Source organism: Humulus lupulus, chromosome 4 (genome assembly GCF_963169125.1).
Source record: "Humulus lupulus chromosome 4, drHumLupu1.1, whole genome shotgun sequence".
NCBI lineage: Eukaryota > Viridiplantae > Streptophyta > Magnoliopsida > Rosales > Cannabaceae > Humulus > Humulus lupulus.
The window spans coordinates 173,586,920-173,614,282 of NC_084796.1; the positions used below are offsets into that span (position 1 = coordinate 173,586,920).

General features: G+C 37.0%; 1 protein-coding gene across 1 annotated transcript; it reads left to right on the forward strand.

The window, feature by feature from the left end:
• Positions 1 to 4,181: 4,181 nt before the first annotated feature.
• LOC133829282 (uncharacterized) lies at positions 4,182 to 27,363 on the forward strand. Its single transcript, XM_062259105.1, has 17 exons — positions 4,182 to 4,331; positions 4,574 to 4,897; positions 5,020 to 5,072; positions 5,880 to 5,976; positions 6,100 to 6,173; positions 6,468 to 6,552; positions 6,637 to 6,735; positions 6,834 to 6,910; positions 7,393 to 7,459; positions 7,600 to 7,665; positions 25,360 to 25,467; positions 25,559 to 25,689; positions 25,789 to 25,855; positions 26,277 to 26,341; positions 26,421 to 26,514; positions 26,597 to 26,667; positions 26,762 to 27,363. Exons 1-17 carry the CDS (start codon positions 4,182 to 4,184, stop codon positions 27,060 to 27,062), a joined length of 1,929 nt encoding a protein of 642 aa, XP_062115089.1. The 3' UTR covers positions 27,063 to 27,363.

Here is a 27,363-nt window from a genome sequence, read left to right on the forward strand (position 1 = left end):
TCCACCAAAGGAGGATGATACTCAAGATGTTATCAAACAAATGAAGAAACACGAAGAAGATGAGCTCATATGTCGAGGTCACATCCTAAATACCCTATCAGATCATTTTGACGACCTCTACTCCAACACCAAGTTTGCTAAAGAGATATGGTAGGCCTTGGAAAAGAAATACAAATTCAGGGAAGAAGGTACAAATAAATTCCTTATCACTCAATACATGGAAATTAAGTTTATTAATGATAAACTCATTCTCCCCCAAATCCATGAGTAGCAAATCATTGTGAATAAAATCTCTACTATTAAGATTGTGTTGCCAGAGCAATTCCTTGTTCGTGTTATTATAGCCAAGTTACCTCCATCTTGAAGAGACTATAGGAAGAAAATTCTTTACAAGAATGAAGAGATCTCTTAGAAAGAGATTCTCAAGCACCTAAGAATTGAGGAGGAGTCATGTTCTAGGGATAAACATGTGGATAAGTCTATTGGTGAGACCTCCAATAGACTTATCCACATGTGGATGAGTGCAACCTTTTGGACTACTTACTGATTTTCGCCACAAAAGAAATTACTTATTGACATCAATCTTTTTAGACTACTTACTGATTTTCGCCATAAAGTTCCCTAATTATAGTTTTGAATGTTGTCATTTATAGTTTAGTTGTAGTTCAAAAAAGGGGGCTTATATTTACATCCCAAAAAAATATAAGTACACCCCTAATCTAAGTATACCCCATTCTATTTATTAAAATACTATATATTTTTTTTTATAAATATACTCCTATTTACAAAATTGGGTTTCTTTTTTTTTTTTTAAAAAAAAAAACAAATGGTGTACACCCCAGGAACACTAATCTTTCACCTCCCTGTCTGCCACCATACAAGATAGAATCTCTATTGACATTCAAAAGGATCAACATTTTTTTTCATCACTAGTTAGAATAGGTGGACGGTTTTTTTTTATTGAAGGGTGCCTTAAACCAAGAACATCGAATGCATCGAAATTAAAAGATAGAGCTTCTAAAAACCCAAAGAAATACAAAGGAGTCTGAACAAAATACTAATACAAGAAAGGACACGCTAGAAAGTCCACTACATGCTCCAAGAACTAAAACGCAGCCTTGGACTAGAAAACTAAAAGATTAGGATTTAGCTCAAAATAGTGTGTTTTTGAGTGAAGGAAAAGCTTATATAATTTATAAGTGAGAGTCATATAAAAAGTTGATAAAATAATTAAAAGTTAAAAAAATTTTAACTTTGCAATTGATGAAATCTCAATATTGTTTCTTCCATTGATAAAAATTTCTAGGGCTTCAATTGAAGCTTAATTTTAATTTGAATTAAAGTAAGTGGGGTGTACTTACAAAAGCTTAAATTTTATAAATAGACTTTTTTTTCTAAAAAAATGGGTTGTACTTATACTTTTGTGGTTTATATGATATTCCCTTTTTAGGTACTTTGTCGTTTGGAAGAGAAATTGTCGTTCATAATGATAGTTTGTATGTATTTCTATCGTTTTTCTAGAATAATGTCCCACACAAACACAATAGGCATGCACCCAACCTGTTAATCTCATGAACTAGTGTAGCAGTAGCTAACTTATTTTTTTAGAATCAGTGAAGAACACCCTACCCCCGCAAAAAAGAAAGAAAGAAGGAAAAGAGAACACTATTTTTTCCTATTTTCCAGCTAGTAGCTACAACAGACGTAAAATAATATTAGCTACAATGTCAAACTCTGTTATTTTTCACTATATATCTATCATTGTTAATTGTTATCTCCGTTTTTCCCCCAGACGCGTGACATGACATAATGGGTATGTGGGCTCTCTCGAAGAGATCAAAGGCCCAGCCTAAGCCCAAGGGATAGGGAAGAAGAAAGCCCTAGTGGTCCAATCATCAGTAAGCCCAACATTGTACAATGGGTGCCGCCATAACGAGGGAATCGGGACCAAGATGCGGACCCAACTCAGCTTCTTGGTTCCAACCTAATGGCATCATCCGGGATGCAAGTAAGGGTCGCGGGCTTAACAGTCTGAGAATGGACTGGGACATTAGTAAATAAACCCAAGCTCGGGTAAACGAACCAGAGCCCTGGTAAACGGGCCGGGACCTTAGTAAATGAACCTGGACCTGGCATCTGGGTGGACAGGATTGAACTTCCCTGACACTGACACATTCCTGAGAAACACGGAGTTTGGTCTCCTCAACTAACCTGCAGAAGAGGTTACATACGGAATGTACACCGTTATTGGGGAACAGTACTTCCACTACTCTGGAGGATCTTGTCCCCAGGTGCTCCTTAGAAGCCCACGCGGACCAATCTGAGGCTACGTACCACTGCCTGTTGTAAAGCTTGGTTATGCCCAAGCCAGCCCAATGGGCCCTGATTAATGTGTATTATTTAGCAAAGTCTTTTGTATTAAGCCTCCATTAGCGAGTAAATCATGAGTATATCCCTATTGGGCCCGGATTAGTCCAGCCCAAGCCCATTGCATCCAACTACCTATAAATAGGACAAGTTGTGCACTGTAGAAGGGATCCCCGAATTTTCTCTTGTAAGCAACTACTCTGCTCAGACTTGCAGAAAACTCCATTGTAAAAGCTTTCTAAGCTCTAATACAATAGACTCGTGGACTAAGGCTCACTAACGCTTTAGCCACGTAAAAACTCTGTTTGTTTATCTTCAATCCTTTCTTTTTAACTTTCTTATTACTCATAATTCTAGTTTTTGAAAAACTCGGTAAACATTAATAAATAACAAACACTAATTATTTGAGACACACTATTATTATGATTTTCCTTGACATTTTTTTAATAAAATGTGGTATAGACATAAGAGAATTTTACATAAAGTGATCAAAAGTCATTTTTTTCAAACAATTTTACTGACACACGGATTTTTTAACATTTTTACTATTCATTATTGTTCTTTTTTCATTTTTACGGACTCTCCTCTTCGGCTTCGATGGAGCTCTCGCGGGTGGGAAGTCAGCGGGGCTGTGTGGGTGCTTGAGGAAGGGCTCGTACAAAGGGACTCTTGGCTGATGGCTGCGGCGAAGCGTGGGAGAGGCTCAGCGTCGACGTTTTGAGTGCTGGGTTTGTGGCTTCGCGCCTGGGATCTCGAAGGTTGGTTTTGCGCGTATTAGGGCTGCGTGCTTGGGGATCTGGCGACTTGGAGCTGAGATGGGGAGAGGCGAGGGGTCTTGGGCTTGCGCAGAGGTCTGGGTCGGGTCAGGCTTGCACAGGTGGAATCGCGCCTGTGACGCGCATGGGCAACGGAGCTTGGAGCTTGGAGCTTGGACGGGGTTGTGAATCTTAGGGGTACTCGGAGCTTGGGACGGGGCTCACGGTTGGTTGGGCAGTGAGGGATGGGTTCAAGTTTTGGGTTTTTTTAATGTTGTTGTTGTGAGATTGTTGTTGTGTTGTATTTAAGTTGCTTTTTCGATATTGTATTGCAGTGTGTTGCTTTTTTGAAATGTAATGGGTTGCACTGTGTTGTTGTGAGGTTGTTATTTTTGTGTTGTTTAGATTTTATGTATAGTTTTCATGTTGATTTTAGTTGTTTAAGTTTATATATAGTTGTTCTTTGTTGTGTTGGTGTCTATTTGTTGTTTAGTTGTTTTCATATATATTTTGATTTTTTTTTCAAAAAAAAAAATGTTAGCATGCAGTGATTTAATGTTTAGTTGTTGTATTATTATTGCTTTTTAGTTGTTTCATTGACACCATATTTTTGTAAATATATAACTTTACATAAAAAAATATTTTCCAAAAAGTTAAGGTAGTATTTAAAAAAAAATATGAGGGACTGTAAAAAAGTTAAAAAATACCAAAAATTTGAAAAAAAACCTAGAGATAATTTCTCGTTCTTCCCTAATTAATAATTTTAGGACATATACATAAATAGCATTTTTTTTTAAAAAATTATATATATATAAATATAAATATTGCATGCAAAAATGGTAGGAAGGGTAATGAAGCGTAATAAGAGGCAAGGAAAAAGGAAGGAAAAGAAAAGAAAGGAAAGGAGAGGAAGGTGGCGGACTCAATCTTCTTGATCATTAATGAATGATATATTATGATATCCTTTATTATCTTAACAAAACTGTTTTCTCTTAATTTGTTATAGTTTTTGTGGGATATCACTACGTACAATTCTCAAATATTAAGATACAGAAAAGCATGTCGTGGTTAAGAACGGCGGTGAACAGGGCAGTGGAGGTAGGAGGTCAAAACCAGCTCCGTCGCACCGTCCGCAGCTATGCTGATTCCGTTGTTGTCCACGCCGGCAATGCCGTTGCGGGTGGCGCCAGGATCCTCCAAGACCGCATTGTAATAATCCTCCATATACAATAAGCGTCTTACATATAAATATACATCATTATATAATAACCAATGTTTATAAGGTGTTCGAGAAAAAAAGGCTTTTTCTTATTTTGTCACTTTGTAAAATGTTTCCAAAGTAGCATTATTGACATACTTGATGTCATGACAATAAAAACTAAGTCTAATTTCACAACTCAACTCAAAATGTTTATTACATGTATATGTTTATGTATATTGATGATGTGCAGGGTATGAGGAATCTACAAGGTTTTAAGCATACAGTAAAAAGATTAGAAGAAGTGTCTGTTTCGTGTAGAGGGGTTGAAAGAGTTCAACTATTGAGAAGGTGGTTGGTTGCTCTTAAAGAAGTGGAGAGATTATTATCATCCACTTCTGAAAGCACAAGAGAACAACGTCATCATTATTCTCCTACTAGTAATTTTGATGATAAGGATAATTCTCCTAAGAAACCTACTTTGGTTCTTTATGTTGACTCTGCTGGAGATGTACCCAGAAACTTTCTTGATGTTTTTCTCTATAGCCAAGCTCTTGAAGGCATCACATTGTCCATGGTAATTAATACACCAATACACACATTAATATTCTGTTTTCTCTGCTATGAAAGAAAAATAAATGATTTTGTATTTGCTGATGCATGGAGTTTAACCGCAGGTTCACTCTTTTGTATGACCAGATTCTTGAAGCACCCAATGATGAAGAAGTTCCCCTGCTAATGGAGATATATGGGTTTGATTTGTCTCCTCTACTGGTTTATATTATTTTTCTTCTTCTTCTTCTTCTTCTTATTCTTATTATTATTATTATTATTATTATTATTATTATTATTATTATTATTATTATTATCAGTAGTAGTAGAAGTAGTACAAATAGCTTTTCTGTTTCTCGAATTATTGATCGTCCGATTTTTACCCTCTAAATTTTTTCACATTACAAATGTATGTTATCTTCTGTCCAAGAAAGACTATAACTGACATGACACAAAAGTTAACATTATTTCAGATGGAAAAAATTGGATGAGTTATAATTCGGAGAGTAAATTAACGACTCTTGAAAGTATTACCTCAGAATTTCATTTATTTTTTCGGGTTTATATTATTTTATACTCCTGAGTTTTAGCTAAATACCATATATACCTTTATATTTTTAAAAATTCCACAACAGACCTTGTGATCGTAAAACAAACCAGAGATAAACTTAAACTTAATTGAATTATAACTAAATGATATTATGCATTTATATTGAAATTTTTTTATTTTTTTTATCTATTTCAAAGGTTATTTATTGTACATTTTAGTAATGACAGGATTTGTTGGCGAATTTTTAAAAACATAAAGTTATATATGGTATTTAGTAAAAACTTAAGAGGTTGTTTCCAACAGTACTAGAACCTTTAGGGGTACATTTATAATTTAAAGGGCAAAAGTCGAAAAATTCAATAATTCAAAAGGAAAAAAAAGCTATTTGACCTTATTACTATATATGTGTTGAGATAACTTGCTTAATTAGCATTATATTTGTCGTTGTAATATACAGGCTTTGTCTCACAGGAGGGAAGGAAGTACATATTGATGTAATGAAAAGAGTGCAGGACTTGGCCGAGGCTTTCTCAGGCTGCCATGAAGAAGTATTGGTAAGTCTGGTGATTATTCACCTCTTCATTAATACATAAAATAGTAATAAGACAATGACATGTACGTGTGTAAGTGTGTATGTATATATGTTACACTTTATTTATTTATTTTTCTTTTTTCAGATAAAACGTGAAGAATTGCTCCAATTCGCTCAAGGTGCTATAGCGGGGCTGAAAATAAATGCAGACATTGCACGGTGCTTTACTTACTATATCTCTAGTTAGTGTTTCACATCGAATGGATATAAGTATATTTATACACTTAAAAAGTTATTGATTATTTCCCTCATTTGCTAATTGGTTTTGAGATGGAACTCATGAATTTTAACACAATATCATAGCCCAACAACTCAAAGGAGTATCCAGTCCAAAATAATAGTGAACCGAAAGAGCCGTGAGAGAATAGTGTTGTATGTTCATGTATGAGTTTGTGTTTCTTCATTCATTCATTTGTCTAAGTTTCTTTTGGGATTTTCTCTCTATACTCACAGAATAGATGCTGAAGTCTGCAGCATAAGGGAAAAGATTGATAAACTAAAGACTACAGATGGTGAAACAGCTCTTGAAACTGAACCAGTGAGCCTGCTCATCTTTTTTATTATCTTAACTAGACATTCTGATGTGCTTTAGTCTCTTATTTAAGAACTGGTTTGCTTGCAGGCACTTGATGAAATTCAACTATGTTTCAATTTGGAGGCTCTCTTGCAGAAAAAAAAGTTACTGAGAAATGGAGACTCTCCAGAAATACATGCTGAAAAGGTTTCAATCCATGCAGTACTACCACTACTCTTTAATGTCTTAATGAGATAGAATTCAATCCATAGATCTAAAGTGTTTATATTAATGTTGCATTGCAGGTTTATAAACTGAAAATATTATTAGAATCACTAGCCAACTCTACCTCGAAAGCTGAAAAACGCATTTTAGACCACAGGTTTGGTTTTCACTTAGTCTAGTTAGTTGGTTCATGGTTAGGACTGCAACCAATAATGATCAAAACTAACCAAGACTTGGTTTCTTTACTAAGTAACAAAATTATCTTGATATAGACTAGTATATAAGGGTTTTAGTACTATTTTTATAGGTTACATTCTGCAATTTATTAGCTGAGGTTTCAAGTGTATTTCCATGGGAAATTGGCCAGAGAAAACTGAGAGAGCAGTGAGGTTTTGGGTTATAAGCTGGGTTTAAAGCTTTGTACCACTACTCTTGTCTTGAATAGGCTTTTACATTGATATTGGTTGATAGTAGAATCCTTCCTTGGACGTAGGATACTCATTCTTGAGTTTACCGAACCAAGTACCTCTTGTGTTTTTTCTTCCATACTGTTCTGTTCTTGGCTGGTTGTGTGTGTTTGTGTGAGTTTCTACAGTGTGAATATATGTTAGTTGTTCACTTCCTCTATCTATATGGCAGATCTCATAAAGAAGAAGCTCTTAGCTTTCGTGTGGCTAAATCGGATGAAGTTCATCATTTTGAGAAGGCATACACTATTACTACCTCAGAATCCATAGTCCTTGTTCTTCTGTCAAATAACTAGCAGGATATCCCATGCTAAGAATATATCTTTTTCTGTTGTTTAGGTGCGTTAAGTAGTTAGTTGTGACCTTTTTTTTTATTTAGGAAATGGTGGCAGAGATCAGACAACTTGAGATACAAAGAGATGAACTTGAAGCTGAACTGAAAAAGGTTTACCTTTTTGTGCTCATCCCATCATATTTTTTATGTTCAAAATGCACTTTAGGAAATCATGATCAGATTTCAGATTTTTAACATGTATAATAACTAAATACTTTTAATCTGCAATATCTTCTTCATGTCTAGGCTGTAATAATAAATAAAATGTTATATAAATATGTTAGGATTAAACCTAAAGACAATAGATGAAAGATGAACACAATAAACCAGAATAAAAGTATAAACACACAACACCAAGTTTACTTGGTTTAGTAGACAAAAGCAAGATGCTTTTGCTACCTATATCCAAGGCACGATAAAGCCCTAGACGAAATTCACTATAAAAATAGAAGAGATTACAACCACCAATGTAATGTACAGAGATCTAAAGAACCACTCTAAAACCCCAATTGTGTACCAAGAACAATTAGAAGAAAGTTACAAACCTTAGAAATATCTCTCAATTACAAAATACAATCTCTGATTCGACCTTAAAACATTCTAAACAAAATGGGTAAATATAGCTCTAATAAGAGAACCAGCCACATCAACAAATCTCGTCAAAACTGATTTTCCGATATAAAACCCAGAAATGTCGAGACATCCAAAACGCATGTTGAGACATGGGCACCGGCTGCGCCCACTAACAATCCTGGCCACAGCCGCTACTCTCTGACTAGCAGGTCATGGCCAGACATGATTCAAACCGCGGCCAGTGTATAAAAATGAGGCAACTCTTCAATAATCTCTACCTTTGCCTCTATTTAACAGTGAATCCGACTAAGGCACCCTTTTACCACCTGAAACTAATCTGGTTTAAGTTTTAGCAAGTCCAAAGCCCCTTGGAACTTGCTGACTAGAACAACTTTAGTAAATATATTTGCTGGATTTATTTTAGTATCAGTCTTCTCCACTTCAATCAACTTCTTGAAGATGATATCCCTTATAAAATGAAGTCTGACATCCATATGTTTCGTCCTCTCGTGAAATATGCTATTCTTAGACAAATGAATAGCACTTTGGGAATAACAAAATACAACAATTTTACCTTGCTCAATTCCGAGTTCATTAACCAACCCTTTGAGCCAAATTCCTTCCTTTACAGCTTTAGTTAAGGCAATGTATCCCGCTTCTGTGCTTGACAAAGCCACCACATACTGCAAACTTGACTTATAAGTGATGATATTTCCTCCCAATGTAAAAACATAACCTGAAATGGACCTTCTCTTGTCCAAATCACCTACAAAATCTGAATCACAGTAGCCTAGCTGTCTCATATCTACAATACTTTAGCTTCAACTGTGATGAGGTTTTTAATACCTCAACAACCATTTTGCAGCCTTCCAATGTTCTGGACTTAGTGTGCTCATGAACCTACTTACTAGCTCAATACCATAGGTTATATCCGGTCTAGTGCTTATCATAGCATACATCATACTACCCACTACATTTGAATATGGGATATCCTTCATTTCAGCTGCTTTCACTTCTTCTTCACCATCCTAACAGCTCTTAACTTGAAATGAGCACCTATTGGAGTGCTTATAGGCCTTGCTTGTTGTTGTCCAAACACTTGAACTAACTTCTCAATGTATCCCACTTGTGAAAGCATAAGAATTCCCTTGTCTCTATCTGTAAAGATCTACATACCCAAAATCCTTCTTGCTAGCCCTAGGTCTTTCCTATCAAACTCAGTATTTAAATTTCCATAAGCTTTTGAACCTCTTGCTTATGCTTACATGGAATAAGCATGTCATCCACATATATTAGGAGATAAATGAATGAACCATCAATGAATTTGGTAAAATAAACACAGCTGTCATACATACTACGAGTGAAACCTTTCCTTGTCATAAAATCATCAAATATTATATACCATTGTCTTTGAGATTGCTTCAAAACATATAAAGATCTTTGCAAAAAGCAAACTTTTTCCTCATCACCTTTATGCTCAAAACCTTCTGGTTGTGCCATTAAGATCCTTTTCTCCAAATTACCATGTAGAAAGGCCGTCTTGACATCTAATTGCTCTAACTCTAGATTTTGAATAGCTAAAATGGCTAAGATCAACCTTATAGAAGTATGTTTGACCACCGGCGAAAAAACTTCATGAAAATCTATCCATACAAATTGAGAAAATCTCTTCGCCATAAGCCTTGCCTTGTACCTTGCTTCTTCTACACCAGGTTTCCCAACCTTTTCTTGAAGACCCACTTCAAACCAACCACTCTTTGTCCCTTTTGCTTACGAACTAACACCTAAGTCTTATTCTTAGCCAAAGATTTGATTTCTTCTTGTATTGCTTGTTTCCACTTCGACCAATCTGATCTATTTTTGGCTTCTTGAAATGATGCTGGCTCTCCTATTTCCAAAATATCAGCTACATTTAGAGCAAATGCTATTACATGCTATTACATCTTATAGGAATATGAACTAGCCTTCTCACTCTATCTCTTGATAAGACATTGTAAAGACCCATTTTTTAATAAATAAAATAATATTTTTTTAGTGGTGGGACCCACTTTAAGTAAAAAACAATACTTTCTCCTTTCCCCTCTCTCTCTCCTCGACTCCATCCTCTTCTTCCTCTTTCTTTTCTTTTTCTTTCTTTCCTTTCTTTTTCTTCTTCTCTATTCGGCAAGTCACGACAGCCACCAGACCCAACCACCGTCGGACACCATTTTTGACATGCGTTGCCTCTGTAGCTTCCTCGACCGACGACGATAGCAGCCCCAAAGTTTGGTGGCAATCGGAGCTGGGACGCACTCGTATGGACACTCCGAAGTTTCGTTGTCAAAACTTTGAGGCGACATTTCAGCCAACTCTGACCTCCATTTGACGAGTGGTTGGTACCATTGGAATCAGCGTGAAGAGAGGAACGTTTCCCACTAAGTCATTTCGGTAAACTCACCATTTTTCTCCAGCGAGATTTTGGGTATCTCCGTCCATTTGTAAGCATTTTTCGGCGACACCGGGGGTCATTTGGGTGAATGGGATGTACTTCCGTGATGTACTCATCGAGATGATCACTTTGATATATATAAAGTCAATTTTTGTCACCATTTCCGGAGCACCGCCACCAGCCACCGCAAACCGCCACAGTGTGCGGCTGAGGACAAAGTGACTTCAAAACAGGGCTAAACTACTTGGAACCTAGAAATAGGAGGCTTAGGAGCGTCTCTTGTGTAGAGGATAGCAATCCTAAAGAGGTATGGACTCAAATTAGTTCTTGGACTTGTTTTATATGTATCGAATAGCGTTAGACATATTCCAAATTTTTTATATTTGTAAAATGTTTGAAAAATGGAAAACTTAACTTGCATGTTTTTCTGGACTTTTCTAGGGGCACTGTGTGCCAATTATATTCTTATACATATATTGATGCAGGTTATGATTTTTGGATTTTATTCAAATGCAATCGTTATACTGTCCAATTTTCTAAAATATAAAGTGAATATGTTTCTTTCTTTTCATGTTTACATGCATTTGGTTATACTTATGACAGTCATATTGATCATGATTTGTGCATGTTGTTGTTTCACGACCTAGTCTTTGTGTCATCATAGGTAGATCAGGTGTCCACTCACCTGTAGGTGTAAAGACCTAGCATCTGTATACAGGAAGTGTTCTGAGCCTCTCCCTTGTGGTGGTTATCAGGTCCAGCTACCCGGTTTAGGATGTTGGTTTTTCTATGTTGGGTAACGGGAACTAGGAATCTAGTGGATGGTGTGATGTGCACGTATACCTATGCTCTTATTATTATTTGTCGTTTCTCTCTATTTTGGTTTGTACATGATGATGTATGTTTTGTTTTCAAAGCTAACCATGCGGGGGTTGTGTTAAACTTTTGGGTCCTATGATATTAGTTTCTTTCCTACTGGGTTTTGTAAGCTCACCCTCTATACCTCTCCCATTCCAGGAACCCAGTGATGCAAATGTGGAAGGTGAATTATTGGTGGAGCCAATGTGTTTAGCCTAGTTCTATTTAGTGCCATAGTCCAATCTTTTGAACATTTTATATGTATTTGATTTGGAACTTAATGGTCTGTGTGACGCCCCACGTCACTATGGCTGCTTTCTGGAATGACGACTGGCCCTACAAACCAACACGAGTCTTTTCATCGTGCTTTGTCCTCACTCACATGCTTCCTAGGAAAACTTCCTAAGAGGTCACCCATCCCTAAATTACCCCAGGTCAAGCACGCTTAACTTTGGAGTTCTCAAGTGATGGACTACTGAAAAGAAGATGTATCTTGTTGATATAGATAGTACCCATCAATCCATTTAAGCCCACTTTAACTGTGTAGTCCCATACCTACACAGTCTTAGAATCATCACACTTGACCTTCCCCAGGCGGTGTGGGATTGCACAGCTTACCCGGTCTTTCCCCTTACGGATCACGGGATTCTAACTATCACAATCACCCCCCCCCCTTACGGGCCTGACGTCCCTGTCGACCACACTTCCGGCTGGGTCAAGGCTCTGATACCATTTGTAACGCCCCACGTCACTATGGCTGTTTTCTGGAATGACGACTAGCCCTACAAACCAACACGAGTCTTTTCAACGTGCTTTGTCCTCACTCACATGCTTCCTAGGAAAACTTCCCAGGAGGTCACCCATCCCTAGATTACCCCAGGTCAAGCACGCTTAACTTTGGAGTTCTCAAGTGATGGACTACTGAAAAGAAGATGCATCTTGTTGATATAGGTAGTGCCCATCAATCCATTTAAGCCCTCTTCAACTGTGTAGTCCCATACCTACACAGTCTTAGAATCATCACACTTGACCTTCCCCAGGCGGTGTGGGATTGCACAGCTTACCCGGTCTTTCCCCTTACGGATCACGGGATTCTGACTGTCACAGTCTGTACATCTCAATTAGCTATGTAATAGTTAAGAATGAGGAATGGTGGATGCTAAGTATTATTTTGGGTGTTTTATGACTTATTAAATTTAACTGTTTGGTGACTACATAACTATGGGGATATTATTATTCTATGTATAATGATAAATGATCCTGCTTTTATCACTAATATTTTTATATATAATTATAGAAGTTATTTCATTATTTTGACTTATAATTATAGTACTATTTAATATAAACTAAATGATCATTTATAAAGACTATTTTCCAACAAGGGTCAAAGTTTGACCTTTGACCACCCAAGATATGGATATTACAAATCTGCCACAGTCTATGGCTCGGTTCGTGACAGAAAAAATGGTATTAGAGCACCGGGTTTAAATGCCTCGGAGTGTGTCACCAAATAGATTAAATTTATTTTAAAATAAAGTATTGTGATGTATAAAGGCATATGTATATAAATAGCATCCATTCCTCACTAACTAGTTAGCTTTTGATTTAATGACCTAAGAAAATGCATCCGAAAGGAATGACAACAAGGAGAGGCTTGTTGTTGATGTCCCTGAGACTGAGGTTCCCTCTCCGCTAGTTGCATTCCCTATGAACGCCATTCTTTGGGCTTCAAGAGGCATTCCTGCCCAACAAATGGATACAGCTACTCGACAAAGCCACCACTTCTAGATTTTCCATCGGATACAAATGCCTGAGTCTAAAGGTGGACAAGATTCCATGGTGGCTGAAAGATGGTCGAGGCAGATAAAGAAGAGTTTAAACATTTTGGGAACACCTGAAGAGTATCATGTTACTTTTAATGTGTCCAAGTTGGAAAGGAGCGCACCAGATTGGTAGGAAGCCTTAAGTAGGATGAGTGGAACTGACGGGATGACTTGAGGAAATTTTGAGAAAGGTTTCCAAAGAACAACATTTTAACCCATCTCATAGGAGGGATTGATTGGATAATTTGATTGCTTAAGATCAATGATAGGTTGATGAGATCACAAAATGACTAGATAATGATGAATGTGAGTGAATGAATTCTACATAGAGTTTGTATAGTTGACCTTCTATGTTTGTGTTGGTATCGTTGATAAGTCTCTTTTGATAGAAAAGTTCATGACTCGATTGAGGACTACAACACTTGATGAAACTATTAAAAACATGAACAAGTGTGTGATGTTAGCCTTGCGAACTAAAGTTCATTATAAGGAAATGGGATGGAAAAAAAAATCTAACCAAGAAGAAGGAAAAGCCTCTGGTCAAGCCTATGTCCTTGGTGGTGATGATGTATAAGGAGGAGCAGGGCAAGGAGTTGTGGATGGTACAGTTCTTATCTCACACTCTTGGGCTCATACATTATCTGATACTGGTGCATCACATTCTTTTTTGTCATTAATGTTTGCTAACATGTTAGGTTTGAGTTGGGAAACTTTTAGTCCTACATTGCAGTTGAGTGTACCTATGGGAGGGCATGGGGAGGTATCAACCATATGTAAATCAGTTTGTATTGTGTTTGAAGGGCATAAGTTTTCAGGAAACTTGATAGTGTTACCTATGAGACAATTTGATGTGATTCTTGGCATGAATAGGTTATCTAAGTACTAAGCCATTGTAGATTGCTCGCGCAAAAGGGTGACAATTTTAACTCCAAGTCAAGATTTCATTGTATATTGAGTTAACAAGATTTCAATAACTTAGAGTGTTATTGGAGTCTGTTTACAATTGAGGATGAGTCTAGACCTCTAGACAAGTTTCCTTGGATGTCAGTGGTTAGTGGCTTTCCATACGTGTTTCTTGAGGATTTGCAAGGACTACCACCTGATAGAGAGATCGAGTTTTGTATTGATTTGACTCCTGGGACTCAACCAGTTTCTACTACACCTTATCCCATGGCATATCTAGAGTTAGCTGAATTGAAAAAGCAATTTGTTGAGCTAATGGATAAAGGTTACATTAGGAACAGTACTTCCCCATGGGAAGCTCCAGTTTTGTTTGCCAAGAAAGTTGATGGATCCTTGCGACTGTGCGTCGATTATTGGAAATTGAATCAGATGACAATTAAGAACAAATATCGTTTGCCAAGAATAGATGAGTTGTTTGTTTAGCTCGGAGGTTCAAAGTTTTTTTTCCAAGATTTATTTGAGGTCAGGCTATTATCAATTGAGGATTAAGGAAGAGGATATTCCTAAAAATGCTTTCAGAACACATTATGGACACTTTGAGTTTTTGGTGATGTCATTTGGATTGACGAATGCGCCTGCAACATTTATGGACCTTATAAATAGAATCTTTAGAACCTATTTGGATAAGTTTGTGGTTGTTTTTATTGATGACATTTTGGTGTATTCCAAGACGCCTGAGGACCATGCAGAACATTTAACAATTATGTTGCAAACTTTGAAAGACCATCAATTATATGCTAAGAAAGAGAAATGTGACTTCTAGATGACCAAGGTAAAATTCTTAGGGCATGTAATATATCAAGAAGATATTACTATGGATCCTACGAAGATAGTTTCTATCTTGCAGTGGGAAAGACCAAAGAATGTTACTGAGGTTTGAAGTTTTCTTGGGTTAGCAGGTTACTATCGTCACTTTGTGGAGAATTTTTCTCGAATTGTTATGCCTTTGACAAAGCTAATAGGAAATGATTTAAAGTTTGTGTGGGATGACAATTATGAAGAAGCATTCAGAGAACTTAAGCAAAGATTGACTACAGCGCCTGTTCTCACTGTGCCTAATAGTGATGAACCGTATGTGGTACTCACTGATGCTTCTGGTACTGGTTTACAAGGAGTTCTCATGAAAAATGGCAAGGTTGTTTCCTATGCTTCACACCAATTGAAGCCACATGAGAAAAACTACCCCACACATGACTTGGAACTTGCAGTAGTGATTTTTTCCTTGAATAATTTGGAGATGTACTTATATGGGGAAAATTTTGAATTATATTTTGATCATAAGAGTTTAAAGTATCTCTTTACTCAAAGAGACTTGAATTTGAGGCAAAGAAGATAGGTCGTGTAACGCCCTGGATAACCAAGAGCGTTACACTGTGTGTTTGAAATATTGCGAGACTTGCTAATCAAGTCGTTTAAATAAAAATGTCAATCTAAAGACATAAACAGGTTAGGTTTAAAAGATTTTGGTTATAACGAATAATCTTCATTAAAATAAATGTTTGATATAGAATTTCCGAATGTTATAAATAATCCAAGCCACTCTAATGGCAAAATGCACATTTTATGTTTCCGCCCCTGTAGAAACCCTCAACCGTGGCGGTTGAGCAGCTGACAATGTACACCTCATCCCCAGAGCTCTCCAACCCATGGTCAATTCATCTTACCCTTGCCTTTACCTGCACCACGTAGCACCCGTGAGTCGAGGCCCAACAAGAAAACATAATATTCTACAAAGCATGAACAATATCAATAACTAATTATTCTACAAAGCATAACCAAGTATTCAGAAATTCATAACATTCACCTATTCAGTGGTAACAATCGATCAATAACAACTTGTCATCCAGATAATCAACATATCATATTCATCAGATAAACAACAATAATCACGTTCATAATCAACAGTTTATCGTAACCATTAAATAATATTCAGGGTCGGCACCCTTAGGCCGCACCCTCTATTTAACCCACTGTCTTCGGCTTACTTAGGCCGCCCCCAGTGTTATACCCACTGACTCTGGCCAGCTCAACCGAGCTTAATGATTAATAAGTTGTCCTCATCTACCAGTGGCTGAGTCGTGCCCTATGTGCAAGTGTTGATTCCGACACTTTTACGCCGTTTATCACATGTCCTCCATGGCATAATACCACCTCATGAAATTTATACAATTATAGGGAGCTCTTAGTCCCAACATATTCAAATGGTTTATCACAATCATATAACAGTGCACACGAATATAGGGATCACTTAGTCCCATCCTATCCACATAAACGGGTGCAATTTTCTTACCTTTAATTGCAAGTGCTTTGATTAAGAAAGACGACCCCCGAGCACGATCTTGCCCCGAGCCCAAGCGTACACCTAGTCACAACCATGATAAAGGATTCCATCGATAATAATCAAATAAGGATTTCTGGGACAAGTTCTAGCCTTCGGGACATCCAATTCCACCAAGCACGGTAGTGGAATCGATCCCGAGCACCCTAGGTCAATTCTGGGCGCCCTAAACCTCGAAAAGACCAAAAATACTCTTAAGAGTCGTGGCCCTAGCCCTCCATGCCGCGGCCTACCCCCAACCAGAGGCCTAGCCTCCCCAGACCGCAGACACGGGCCGCGACCCTAAGCTTCCCATGCCGCGGCCCGCCCTTCTTCCTGGCACACATGTTCTAGAGGGCCGCGGCACACCAAGAATAGAGCTGCAGCCCGACCCCTTTGAACCCAGAAAATTCTCCATTTCTAACCTTTAAACCTCACCCAAATCAACCCATAACCATCCAAATGATACAATTCAACTATCACAAACACCCTAACATGTTTCCAGTAGCAAGACCCAACTAAAACCTAGCTTAGAAACCCATCACAATCCCACTTCAACCTTTGAAACCATAAGCTCATAAACTACTTAGAACAGTCAGGAATTCCAGAATTCAGATGTTAAACTTTAAGTTATAGCTTACCTTCACTGAAGAACCAATCCCCCAATCAGTTGCTGAGCTAATTCCCAAATCCTTAGCCCCAATTCAATCTTCAAAATCAAGAATCCACAAACACTTAGAACCCAGCCCAAAGCTACATAATTAAATGACCAAAAAAGTAATTCAAGTCTTACCTCAACTCCTGAATGAATTCCTTAGCTAAAACTGAGCTAATCCCCAAAGTTCCAATTCCCTTTTTGTTTCAGTGGCTTCCTTGAGAGAAAGTTGAGTGAGCTGAGAGAAGGGAGAGAGAGAGGTCGATTAGGTGTTTCTAGCTTTTCCCCTTGTTTGTTTGTCTTACTTAGACTACTTAAGTTAATCCCAAAGCTCGGGGTACCAAAAACGTCCATGAGGGCAAAATGGTAAATTTCCCCAGTATTCCCTCCTAAGTCTCCTGACCTCAAATATATCTACAATTATTTATTTCCATAACCCGATAGCCCAGATAACTGCCTAATACCCAAAATACCCCTTGACTCACCCAGAGTCAAGTATCAGGTCCCGTTGTGACTTTCCCGTTACTTGCTCCCTAGGATCGCCTCGTGCGAAAGTCTGCAAATATATATCCACATAATAATGTGGTCTCAACAAATTATCACAAATAATCACATTTATAACCTAACGAGCCAAAATCACAATTATGCCCTTACAGACTAAACAGGGCCATCATGCTTATCTAATACTCATAAACATGCATTCCACATATCCATATAATCATAGGATCATGCATATCATATAATCATGCATTTTCACCATTAATTCACATAACTTCCAATTATGTCCTCCTGACACACTAATCAAGGCTCTTTAGCCTTATTAGTAATTTTGGGTCGTTACAGGTCAAGTACATGGAAGATTATGATTTCAGTTTGCAATATCATCCTGGAAAAGCAAATGTGGCCGCTGATGCATTAAGTAGAAAACCTTATGGTACTTTGGCTTGTTTAGCCCTTGAGGATTGGAAAAGAACAATCACGGTGGCTTGTTTAGCCCTTGAGGATTGGAAAAAAGATTTCTTGTGTTTCTAACGTGGTGGCTATACCAGTGCTACTTTTGCAAGTTAAGCAATCTCAGTGGCAAGATGAGAAATTGACATTTATCTGGAATCAAATCCAAAATGCTGAGCAGTTAGAAGGATGGACAATAAATGCCGAAGGATTCTTATACCATAAGGGAAGATTGGTCGTTGCAAATGTTCCTGATCTTAGAGAGTCTGTTATGATCGAGGCACATAGGTCTAAGTTTGTTGTACATCCTGGAAGCACAAAGATGTATCAAGACATAAAAAGACAATACTGGTGGGAAGGTATGAAGAGAGATGTGGCTAGCTTTGTAGCTAAGTGTATGGTTTGTCAGCAGGTTAAAGCTGAGTACCAAAGACCTTCAGGTTTGCTTCAACCTTTACCTATACCATAATGAAAGTGGGACAAGATCACGATGGACTTTGTGACTGGATTATCCTTAACACCATTAAAGCATGATACTATCTAGGTGATTGTTGATCTTTTGACCAAATCTGCTCATTTTATTCCAATTAAGAAGGATTATAAGGTTTCTAGACTAGCTTCACTTTATGTGGATAATATACTTCGACTGCATGGGTTGCCTTCAAGCATTGTTTATGCCAGAGATCCTCGATTTACATCAAGGTTTTGGCGAGCATTGCAAAAAGCTTTAGGAACTAAACTTAACTTGAGTACCGCTCACCATCCCCAGATAGATGGACAATCTAAGAGGACCATCCAAACTTTGGAGGATATGCTTTGTTCTTGTATTTTGGATTTTGGAGGTAGCTGGGGAAAACACTTGTCATTGGTGGAATTCACTTATAATAATAGCTATCAAGCCAGTAGAGGCATGGCTCCATATGAGGCCTTATATGGGAGCTCATGCAGATCACCTTTGTGTTGGGCAGAACCAAATGAGCATGTCACTATTGGACCCCAAATTATTGCTAGTGCCACTGAGAAGATCAAAGACATCCAAGAGGGACTTAAGGTTGTTCAAAGTCATAAAAAAAAAAAAGTTACGCCAATCTCCATCGACGAGAAATTGAGTTTGAAATTGGTAACTATGTCTTTTTGAAAGTTACTCGTATGCATGTTGTGACGAGATTTGGAGTAAAGGGTAAGCTAGCCCCGAGGTATATTGGACCTTTCGAGGTTATTGAGAGGGTTGGGGAGGTCGCTTATTGATTGAATTTTCCAGCATGGTTGGGGCATGTTCACAATGTGTTCCATGTGTCGATGTTGAGGATATATACTACCTGTCGCACATGATTGAGTACGAGACTATCCCTCTTCAGTAGGAAGTGATATATGATGAACAACCTATCAGGATCCTAGCAAGAGAGTAAAAGATGCTATGGAATAGAGAGATTCCAGTAGTCAAGGTCTTATGGTAGAACCAAAGAGAATACGAGGCTACTTGGGAGTTAGAGTCGAAGATGTATGAGAAATATTCTCATTTGTTTAATTTTCAGCTTGAGGTTGTACTTTGAAAATTTCGGGATGAAATTTCTCTAAGGAGGGAAAAATGTAAAGACACATTTTTTTTAATTAATAAAATAATATTTTTTTTAGTGGTGGGACTCACTTTAAGTAAAAAACAACACTTTCTCCTTTTCCCTCTCTCTCCCCGACTCCATCATCTTCTTCCGCTTTCTTTTCTTTCTTTTTCTTCTTCTCTATTCGACAAGTCACGGAAGCCACCAGAACAAACCACCGCCGACCACCATTTTTGACACGCACTGCCTTTGTAGCTTCCCCGACCGATGATGACAGCAACCCCAAAGTTTGGTGGCAATCGGAGCAGGGACACACTTGTATGGACACTCCGAAGTTTAGCCATCAAAACTTTGAGGCGACATTCCGGCCAACTCCGACCTTCAATTGACAAGTGATTGGTACCATTGGAACCAGTGTGAATAGAGGAACGTCGCCCACTAAGTCATTCCAGTCAACTCACCATTTTTCTCTAGCGAGATTTTGGGTATCTCTGCCCATTTGGAAGCATTTTTCATTGACACCTTGGGTCATTTGGGAGAATGGGATGTACTTCTGTGATGTACTCATCGAGAGGATCATTTTGATATATAGAAAGTCAATTTCTATCACCGTTTCCGGAGCACCTCCACCAGCCACCGTGAACCGCCACTGTGTGCGGTTGAGGACAAAGTGACTTGGAAGCATGGCTAAACTACTTGGAACCTAAAAATAGGGGGCTTAGGAGTGTCTCTTGGGCAGAGGATAGCGATCCTAAAGAGGTAGGGACTCAACTAGGTTCTTGGTCTTGTTTTATATGTATCGAATAACGTCTGACATATTCCAAATTTTTTATATTTGTAAAATGTTTGAAAAATGGAAAACTTAACCTGCATGTTTTTCTGGACTATTCTAGGGGCACCGTGTGCCAATTATATTCTTGTACATATATTGATGCAGGTTATGATTTTTAGGTTTTATTCAAATGCAGTTGTTATGCTGTCCAATTTTTGATAGACTTTTCTTAGTAGAGAACAATCTATCAGTAGTTAGCCCAAGAAGTGATGAATAAACTCCCAGAAATCTTTATTGAATGATGAACAAAGTACACAGAATTGGCTAGCATTCGAGAGGCTAGTCTCTCCAATTACAACCAGTTCGAGAGGGTTGTTCTCTCCTTAGTAACTCATCTTTAATCTCTCTTTTTCCATGCCTTACAAAATGAAAAACACCCTCTATATATACAAGTTGATTGGTTAAGTGATAATGCCACCTAGGACTAAAAATATAATAAAAACTAAAAAGCCTCTAACAGGAACACAGCTAGAGAATATAAACAATAAAAAGTTAAAATACATAACCATGCTAAGCTAGGTATCACGTGGCCTCCTATTGTAGACAAACTTGACTGGGGGTTTATCAATTTTCTAAAATATAAATGGAATATGTTTCATTCTTTTCATGTTTACCTACATTTGGTTATACTTATGAGAGCCATAGTGATTATGTTTTGTGCATATTGTTATTTCACGACCTAGTCTCTGTGTCATCATAGGTAGATCAGGTGTCCACTCACCTGTAGGTGTAAAGACCTAGCATCTGTATACAGGAAGTGTTCTGAGCCTCCCCCTTGTGGTGGTTATCAGGTTCGGCTACCTAGTTTAGGATGTCGGTTTGGTGGGTAACGGGAACTAGGAATCTAGTGGATGGTGTGATGTGCACGTGTAGCTATGCTCTTATTATTATTTGTCGTTTCTCTCTATTTTGGTTTATACATGATGATGTATGTTTTGTTTTCAAAGCTAACTGTGCAGGGGTTGTATTAAAATTTTGGGTCCTATGATATTAGTTGCTTTCCTACTAGGCTTTATAAGCTCACCCCCTATACCTCTCCCATTCTAGGAACCTAGTGATGTGAATGTGGAAGGTGAATTATTGGTGGAGCCAATGTGTTTAATCTAGTTCTATTTAGTGCCATAGTCCAATCTCTTGAACATTTTATATATGCATATATATTTGATTTGGAACCTAATGGTCTATACATCTCTATTAGCTATGTAATAGTTAGGAATCGGGAATGGTGGATGCTAAGTATTATTTTGGGTATTTTATGACTTATTAAATTTAACTGTTTGGTGACTACATAACTGTGGGGATATTATTATTCTATGTATAATGATAAATGATCATGTTTTTATCATTAATATTTTTATATATAATTATAGAAGTTATTTCATTATTTTGACTTATAATGATAGTACTATTTAATATAAACTAAAGGATCATTTATAAAGACTATTTTCCAACAAGGGTCAAAGTTTGACCTTTGACCACCCAAGTTATGGATATTACAAATCCGCCGCAGCCTAGGACTCAGGTCGTGACAGACATAATCTTCAAAATGTTATTAAGGACTCAATATTTCTTCTTCAACTTCTTCTTCATCACCATCTTGTTCACTTTCAACTTGATCACTTGCTCAACCTTGATTAGCATCCATACTTGCATTTTGATTTTGTAACTCAACCTGAGACTTGTTTAGAGCCTCGGTTGTTCAGTGGCTTGCTTAACTTGTACCTGCATGTTAGTCTTATAATATGCATTTTCATCAAATATTACATCTCTACTAATTTGCACTTTTTATATTTAGCTAGCCAAATTCTATAACCCTTAACCTCACTATGATAGCCTAAAAAATAACCTTTCTTGGCGCTAGGATTGGATTTACCTTGACTTACATGCACATATGCTAAGCAACCAAATATCTTTAAATGATCATAACTAGGAGGTGAACCTGACCAAAGTTCTTCAGGAACTTTGAAATCAATGGATGTAGATGGTGATCTATATATTAAATAATAAATTGTAGCTGCTGCTTCAGCCCAAAAACATTTTGGCATCCCTGAATCATTCAACATGCACCTAACCTTGTCCATTATAGTCTTATTCATACGCTCAGCCACACCATTTTGTTGTGGCGTTTTAGGACATGAACGATGTCTAACTATTCCATTTTCAGCACAAAAAGAGTCAAATTCTTTATCACAAAACTCTAAACCATTATCTGTCCTAAGTCTCTTTATTCTTTTACCAGTTTGATTTTCTACTAAAGCTTTCCATGTTTTAAATGTTTCAAAAAGTCACATCTTAAGTTTTAAAAAAATACAACCAAACTTTCCTAGAATAATCATCAATAAAAGAAATAAAATATTGAGACTTAGAGAATGAGAATGGTACCTGTGGTGAACCCCATAGATCTGAAATTCCCTTAGTTTTGTGAATTGTAGTAGCAAACTTGAGTCGGTGTGATTTGCCCAACACACAACTCTCACAAAATTGTAAATCTGAAATTTTCTTCTTATCCAAAAGACCTTGCTTTATGAATCCTAGCAGACCCTTAACACTCATATGTCCTATCCTTTTGTGTCATATCTTAGTTTGATCATCCCTTTGAACCGAGACACCAACTTCTCCCAAAATGGCCAAACCTTGTAGAACATACAACCCGTGTTCAAGAACTCCTTTCAACACCACCATAGAACCCTTTACCACTCTCAAAACTCCACCTTGAGCTTTGTAAGAACACCCTAATTTATCCAGCTGCCCGAGAAAAATCAGATTCCTTTTCAACCTAGGTATGTGCCTAACCCCAGTAAAAATCGTGATTGTACCATCCCACAACTTTAGCTTTATTCTCCCTTCACCAACAAAATCACAAGCCTGATTGTTGCCCGTGAGTACCTTATTTCCCTGAACTATTTTGTAGTCAATAAACCATTCCCTTCTAGGTGTCATATGGAAAGTACACCCAGAATCTAAGACCCACTCATCCCTTGAATCTGCATTACTGGCTGTCAAAACATCTGAAACGACTATCAAAACATCAACTGTACCGAACTCATCTGAGACAGCTGCTATGATTCCAAAAGTCTTTTTTCCAGACTTTTGATCCTTGTTAGACTTCCACTAAGGACATTGCTTCTTGTAATGACCCTCCTTATTATGAATCCAACAAACCTTTGGTCCTTGAGCACCATTTCTTGATTGTGACCTAGGCCTTTCTTTTCCTTTCTTATGATTTCCCCTATTCTCCGACCTTCCTCTTACACTCAAACCTTCTCCATTTTGTTTGGATTGCTTGCCATTAGCCTTCAAATCTAGGTCTTTGGAGTAATCAGCTCCTGTCACTTCCTCTAGAGTTAAAGTGTCCTTGCTGTACTTATTAGTGTCCCTAAGTTGGTCATATTGCCGAGGGAGAGAATTCAAAAGAAAAATAGCTTGGTCTTCCTCATCTATTTTAACTTCAAGATTTTCCAGATCTGAAACTAACTTAGTGAATTCATCTATATTTTCATCAATGGATTTATTCTCATTCATCTTGAAGCCATAAAATTTTTGCTTCAAATAAATCCTATTTGGTAAAGCCTTTGTCATATACAATTGTTCTAACTTATCCCACATTTCACAAGCTGAAGTTTCTTTGATCACTTTTCTTAGAACTAAATCGCTCAAACTCATAATGATTGTGCTTCTTGCCATCTTGAGAATCTCAGCCTTGATCTTAATTAAATCCCCTAACTTGGACTCACCTTTAAGAGCATCACCCAGCCCGAGATTTCCCAAATGTGCCATCATCTTTTGTCGCCATATATTCAAATCGTTCTTGCCATCAAATTTTTCTAATTCAAATTTAGAGGTTGACATGATTGAAGGAGCTTCTAGCCAAGAAGTCTTCAACAAAAGTTTCTTCTAGTAAAACCCACCTTTTGACACTAAGAACTTGTCTTCTTTGAACCAAGAACTTCAATCTTCTAGCTGATTATACTAACCTGGCTCTGATACCAATATGTTAGGATTAAACCTAAAGACAATAGATGAAAGATGAACATAATAAAGCAGAAAAAAAAGCATAAACACAGAACACCAAGTTTGCTTGGTTCAGTAGATAAAAGCAAGATGTTTTTGCTGCCTACATCCAAGGCAGGGCAAAGCCCTAGACGAAATTCACTATGAAAATAGAAGAGATTACAACCACCAATGTAATGTACAAAGATCTAAAGAACCACTCTCTCAATTACAAAATGCACTCTCTCATTTGATCTTTAACATTCTGAACAAAATGGGTAAATATAGCTCTAATAAGAGAACCAACCACATCAGCAAATCACATCAAAAATGATTTTTTGATATAAAACCCAGAAATGTCGAGACATCCAAAACGCATGTTGAGACATGAGCACAGGCCGTGGCCACTAACAATCATGGCCGCAGCCACTACTCTCTGACTGGGAGGTCGCGGTCAGACATGATCCAGGCCGTGGCCACTGTATAAAAACGAGGCAACTCTTCAATAAAATATGCAGAATTAAAATCGATAGCATTGTCACACAAATTTTTAAGCTCAGGAAATATTTTGCTTGAACCATTGATGCAAATTCATACACATTTATCTGCAAAATAAAAACATAATATTAGTGGGTATTGGATATTTAATGCTGACCATATTATGAAGATTATGGTCAAAGAATCTTAATATTGACTAATTAGACTATTGGTTTTGGATTCTGACGTAGGAATTACTCATATAGATGCATGAATTGCTAATAAGTAAACTCTATCTGTCACTTCTTCTGCAATATGAGTTCCACTTGACCTTTCAATATTCTAAGAACTATATATAAATTCTAAACATTTGTTAAAGGTTAATACCTCATTGGCTGCTGCTCATATGCGCCTTCATAATGTAAGGGAAGAAAGAGACCAGTTTGATGAAGCCAGTAATCAGATTCTTGTACACTTGAAAACAAAGGTATAGTTGCTATTAATATTATATTAACTTGTCATGGCTGTGGACCCTTTTGATTAGTTTTGGCTATATGATTCAATGGTGTAAATAACAGGAAGATGAGCTGTCAAAATCCATTGCTTCATACAGAGCAGAAGCTGATGTTGTCGATACTTGGATCAAGTTTCTGGATGAAACTTGGGTTCTCCAGACCTCATATACAGATCAAAAAGAGAAGCAGGTCATGTATGTGAATCTTAAATTTTGTAATCACAACTAAATAGAATTGTTTTGATATTCTTAAGTTCCTTGTTTATAGATAAGATTGTTGTTCATATGTTGAAGGGTTGAACTGGAGAGATGTGGAGACCGTTTTGTGAGTTTGGTTGTACATCTTCTCTCTACAAACAAGGCAAGTTATTATACATTTAGGCCATTTTTTGGAAAGTATGATTGGATCGGATTGGATTAAGAAATATAAGAGAATAAAACATAAAAGAATGAATAAGATATGATTATTTGTTAAGATTAAATTATGAGAAAACAAATTGGATACAAAGCTGTAATTTTTTATACCGTTAACATGAAGACGAGGGATTACATAAGATGAAATTATTCAAATTTTTCAATGAGATTCAGTTATTCCATGGTTGGTGGACTAATAAAGCTATTGGATTAATTTTTTTAAGATCCTCTCTAATTTCATAACAAAATCACATGATGAAATTATTCAATCTAATCCTACTTTCCAAACATGACCCTAGTCTACATCACAACAATACAATATGTTTCTTTTACTTTCTTATAATATGCCTATCTTGTGTTTTAATTAGGAAAAGTTGGGGTCATCGTTCACTCGAATCAAGGAACTCATGGAGAGCTTGAATAAAAATCAAGGGTAATTTTTTTATTTTTCTTTGAAATATTTGTTATGCTTTTAATTAAGGTCTCTTACTAGTACTACTGACTTATATTAGATCCGAATTATCACTTGGTAAAGATGATGAAAGTCCAAAATCATTAAACCCAAAGAAAGATCTTGAAAAGGAATATGTAGATATTGAAGCCAAGGTATGCATTGTCCTTTTTTTCTGTGTGTTCTGAACTATCCCTTTTATGAAATCTTGATTGGTTTTTGGTCTTATTTTCTCAGTTTTTAACCACAATTAGTGTAGTGGAAACCATTAAAAATCAGTTCTATGTCCAAACTGAAGGCATTTTCAGGTACATATTGCTTTCTTCATGTCATGATTATGCAACAAATCTCAGTCCCTTTCCATTATACAGAAATGGTATTATGATATCTTCTTAATATCAGGAAAGAAGATGATAAGGTAAAAGACCTTTTTGATGCCATTGAAAACTTAAGAGATGAGTTTGAATCCATAGAGAGACCAATATTGAAGATTGAGACTCCAAACAAAAATTCTATGAACAGTAAAAGTCCATCCACAAAAAGCATACATGAAGTAATTCAGTCTTCACTGATAAAAGATAAGATGACACTGAAATCTGAGGAAAATTTAACAGAACTTGACACAGAGCTGGGAAACGATGGCAGAAGTGACTCAGCAGAGGAGATCAATGACTGGGAGTTTGATGCTTTTGAAAAGGACTGAAAATATAGAGATTCTTATGTATGTAAAAATGTATTTATTATATGTAATATATGGTATATATGACATGTCACTGATGTCAATCTCTTTGTGGCATGCCTTGAGGAGAAACCAAATAAGCAGCAATTTTCAAAAGAGTACATTATTACATGTAAGCCAAAGTATGAAGTGTCTTAGTTATTTTTGTTATGTTATGCACTGTTGGGTCTTCCCAACCAAGGATTGTTTTTTAGTAGTAACTTGAATTGAATCAAAGTTGTCTACTAACAAAGCTTGCAACTTTTTCTTAGGTTTTTGTTTGTTA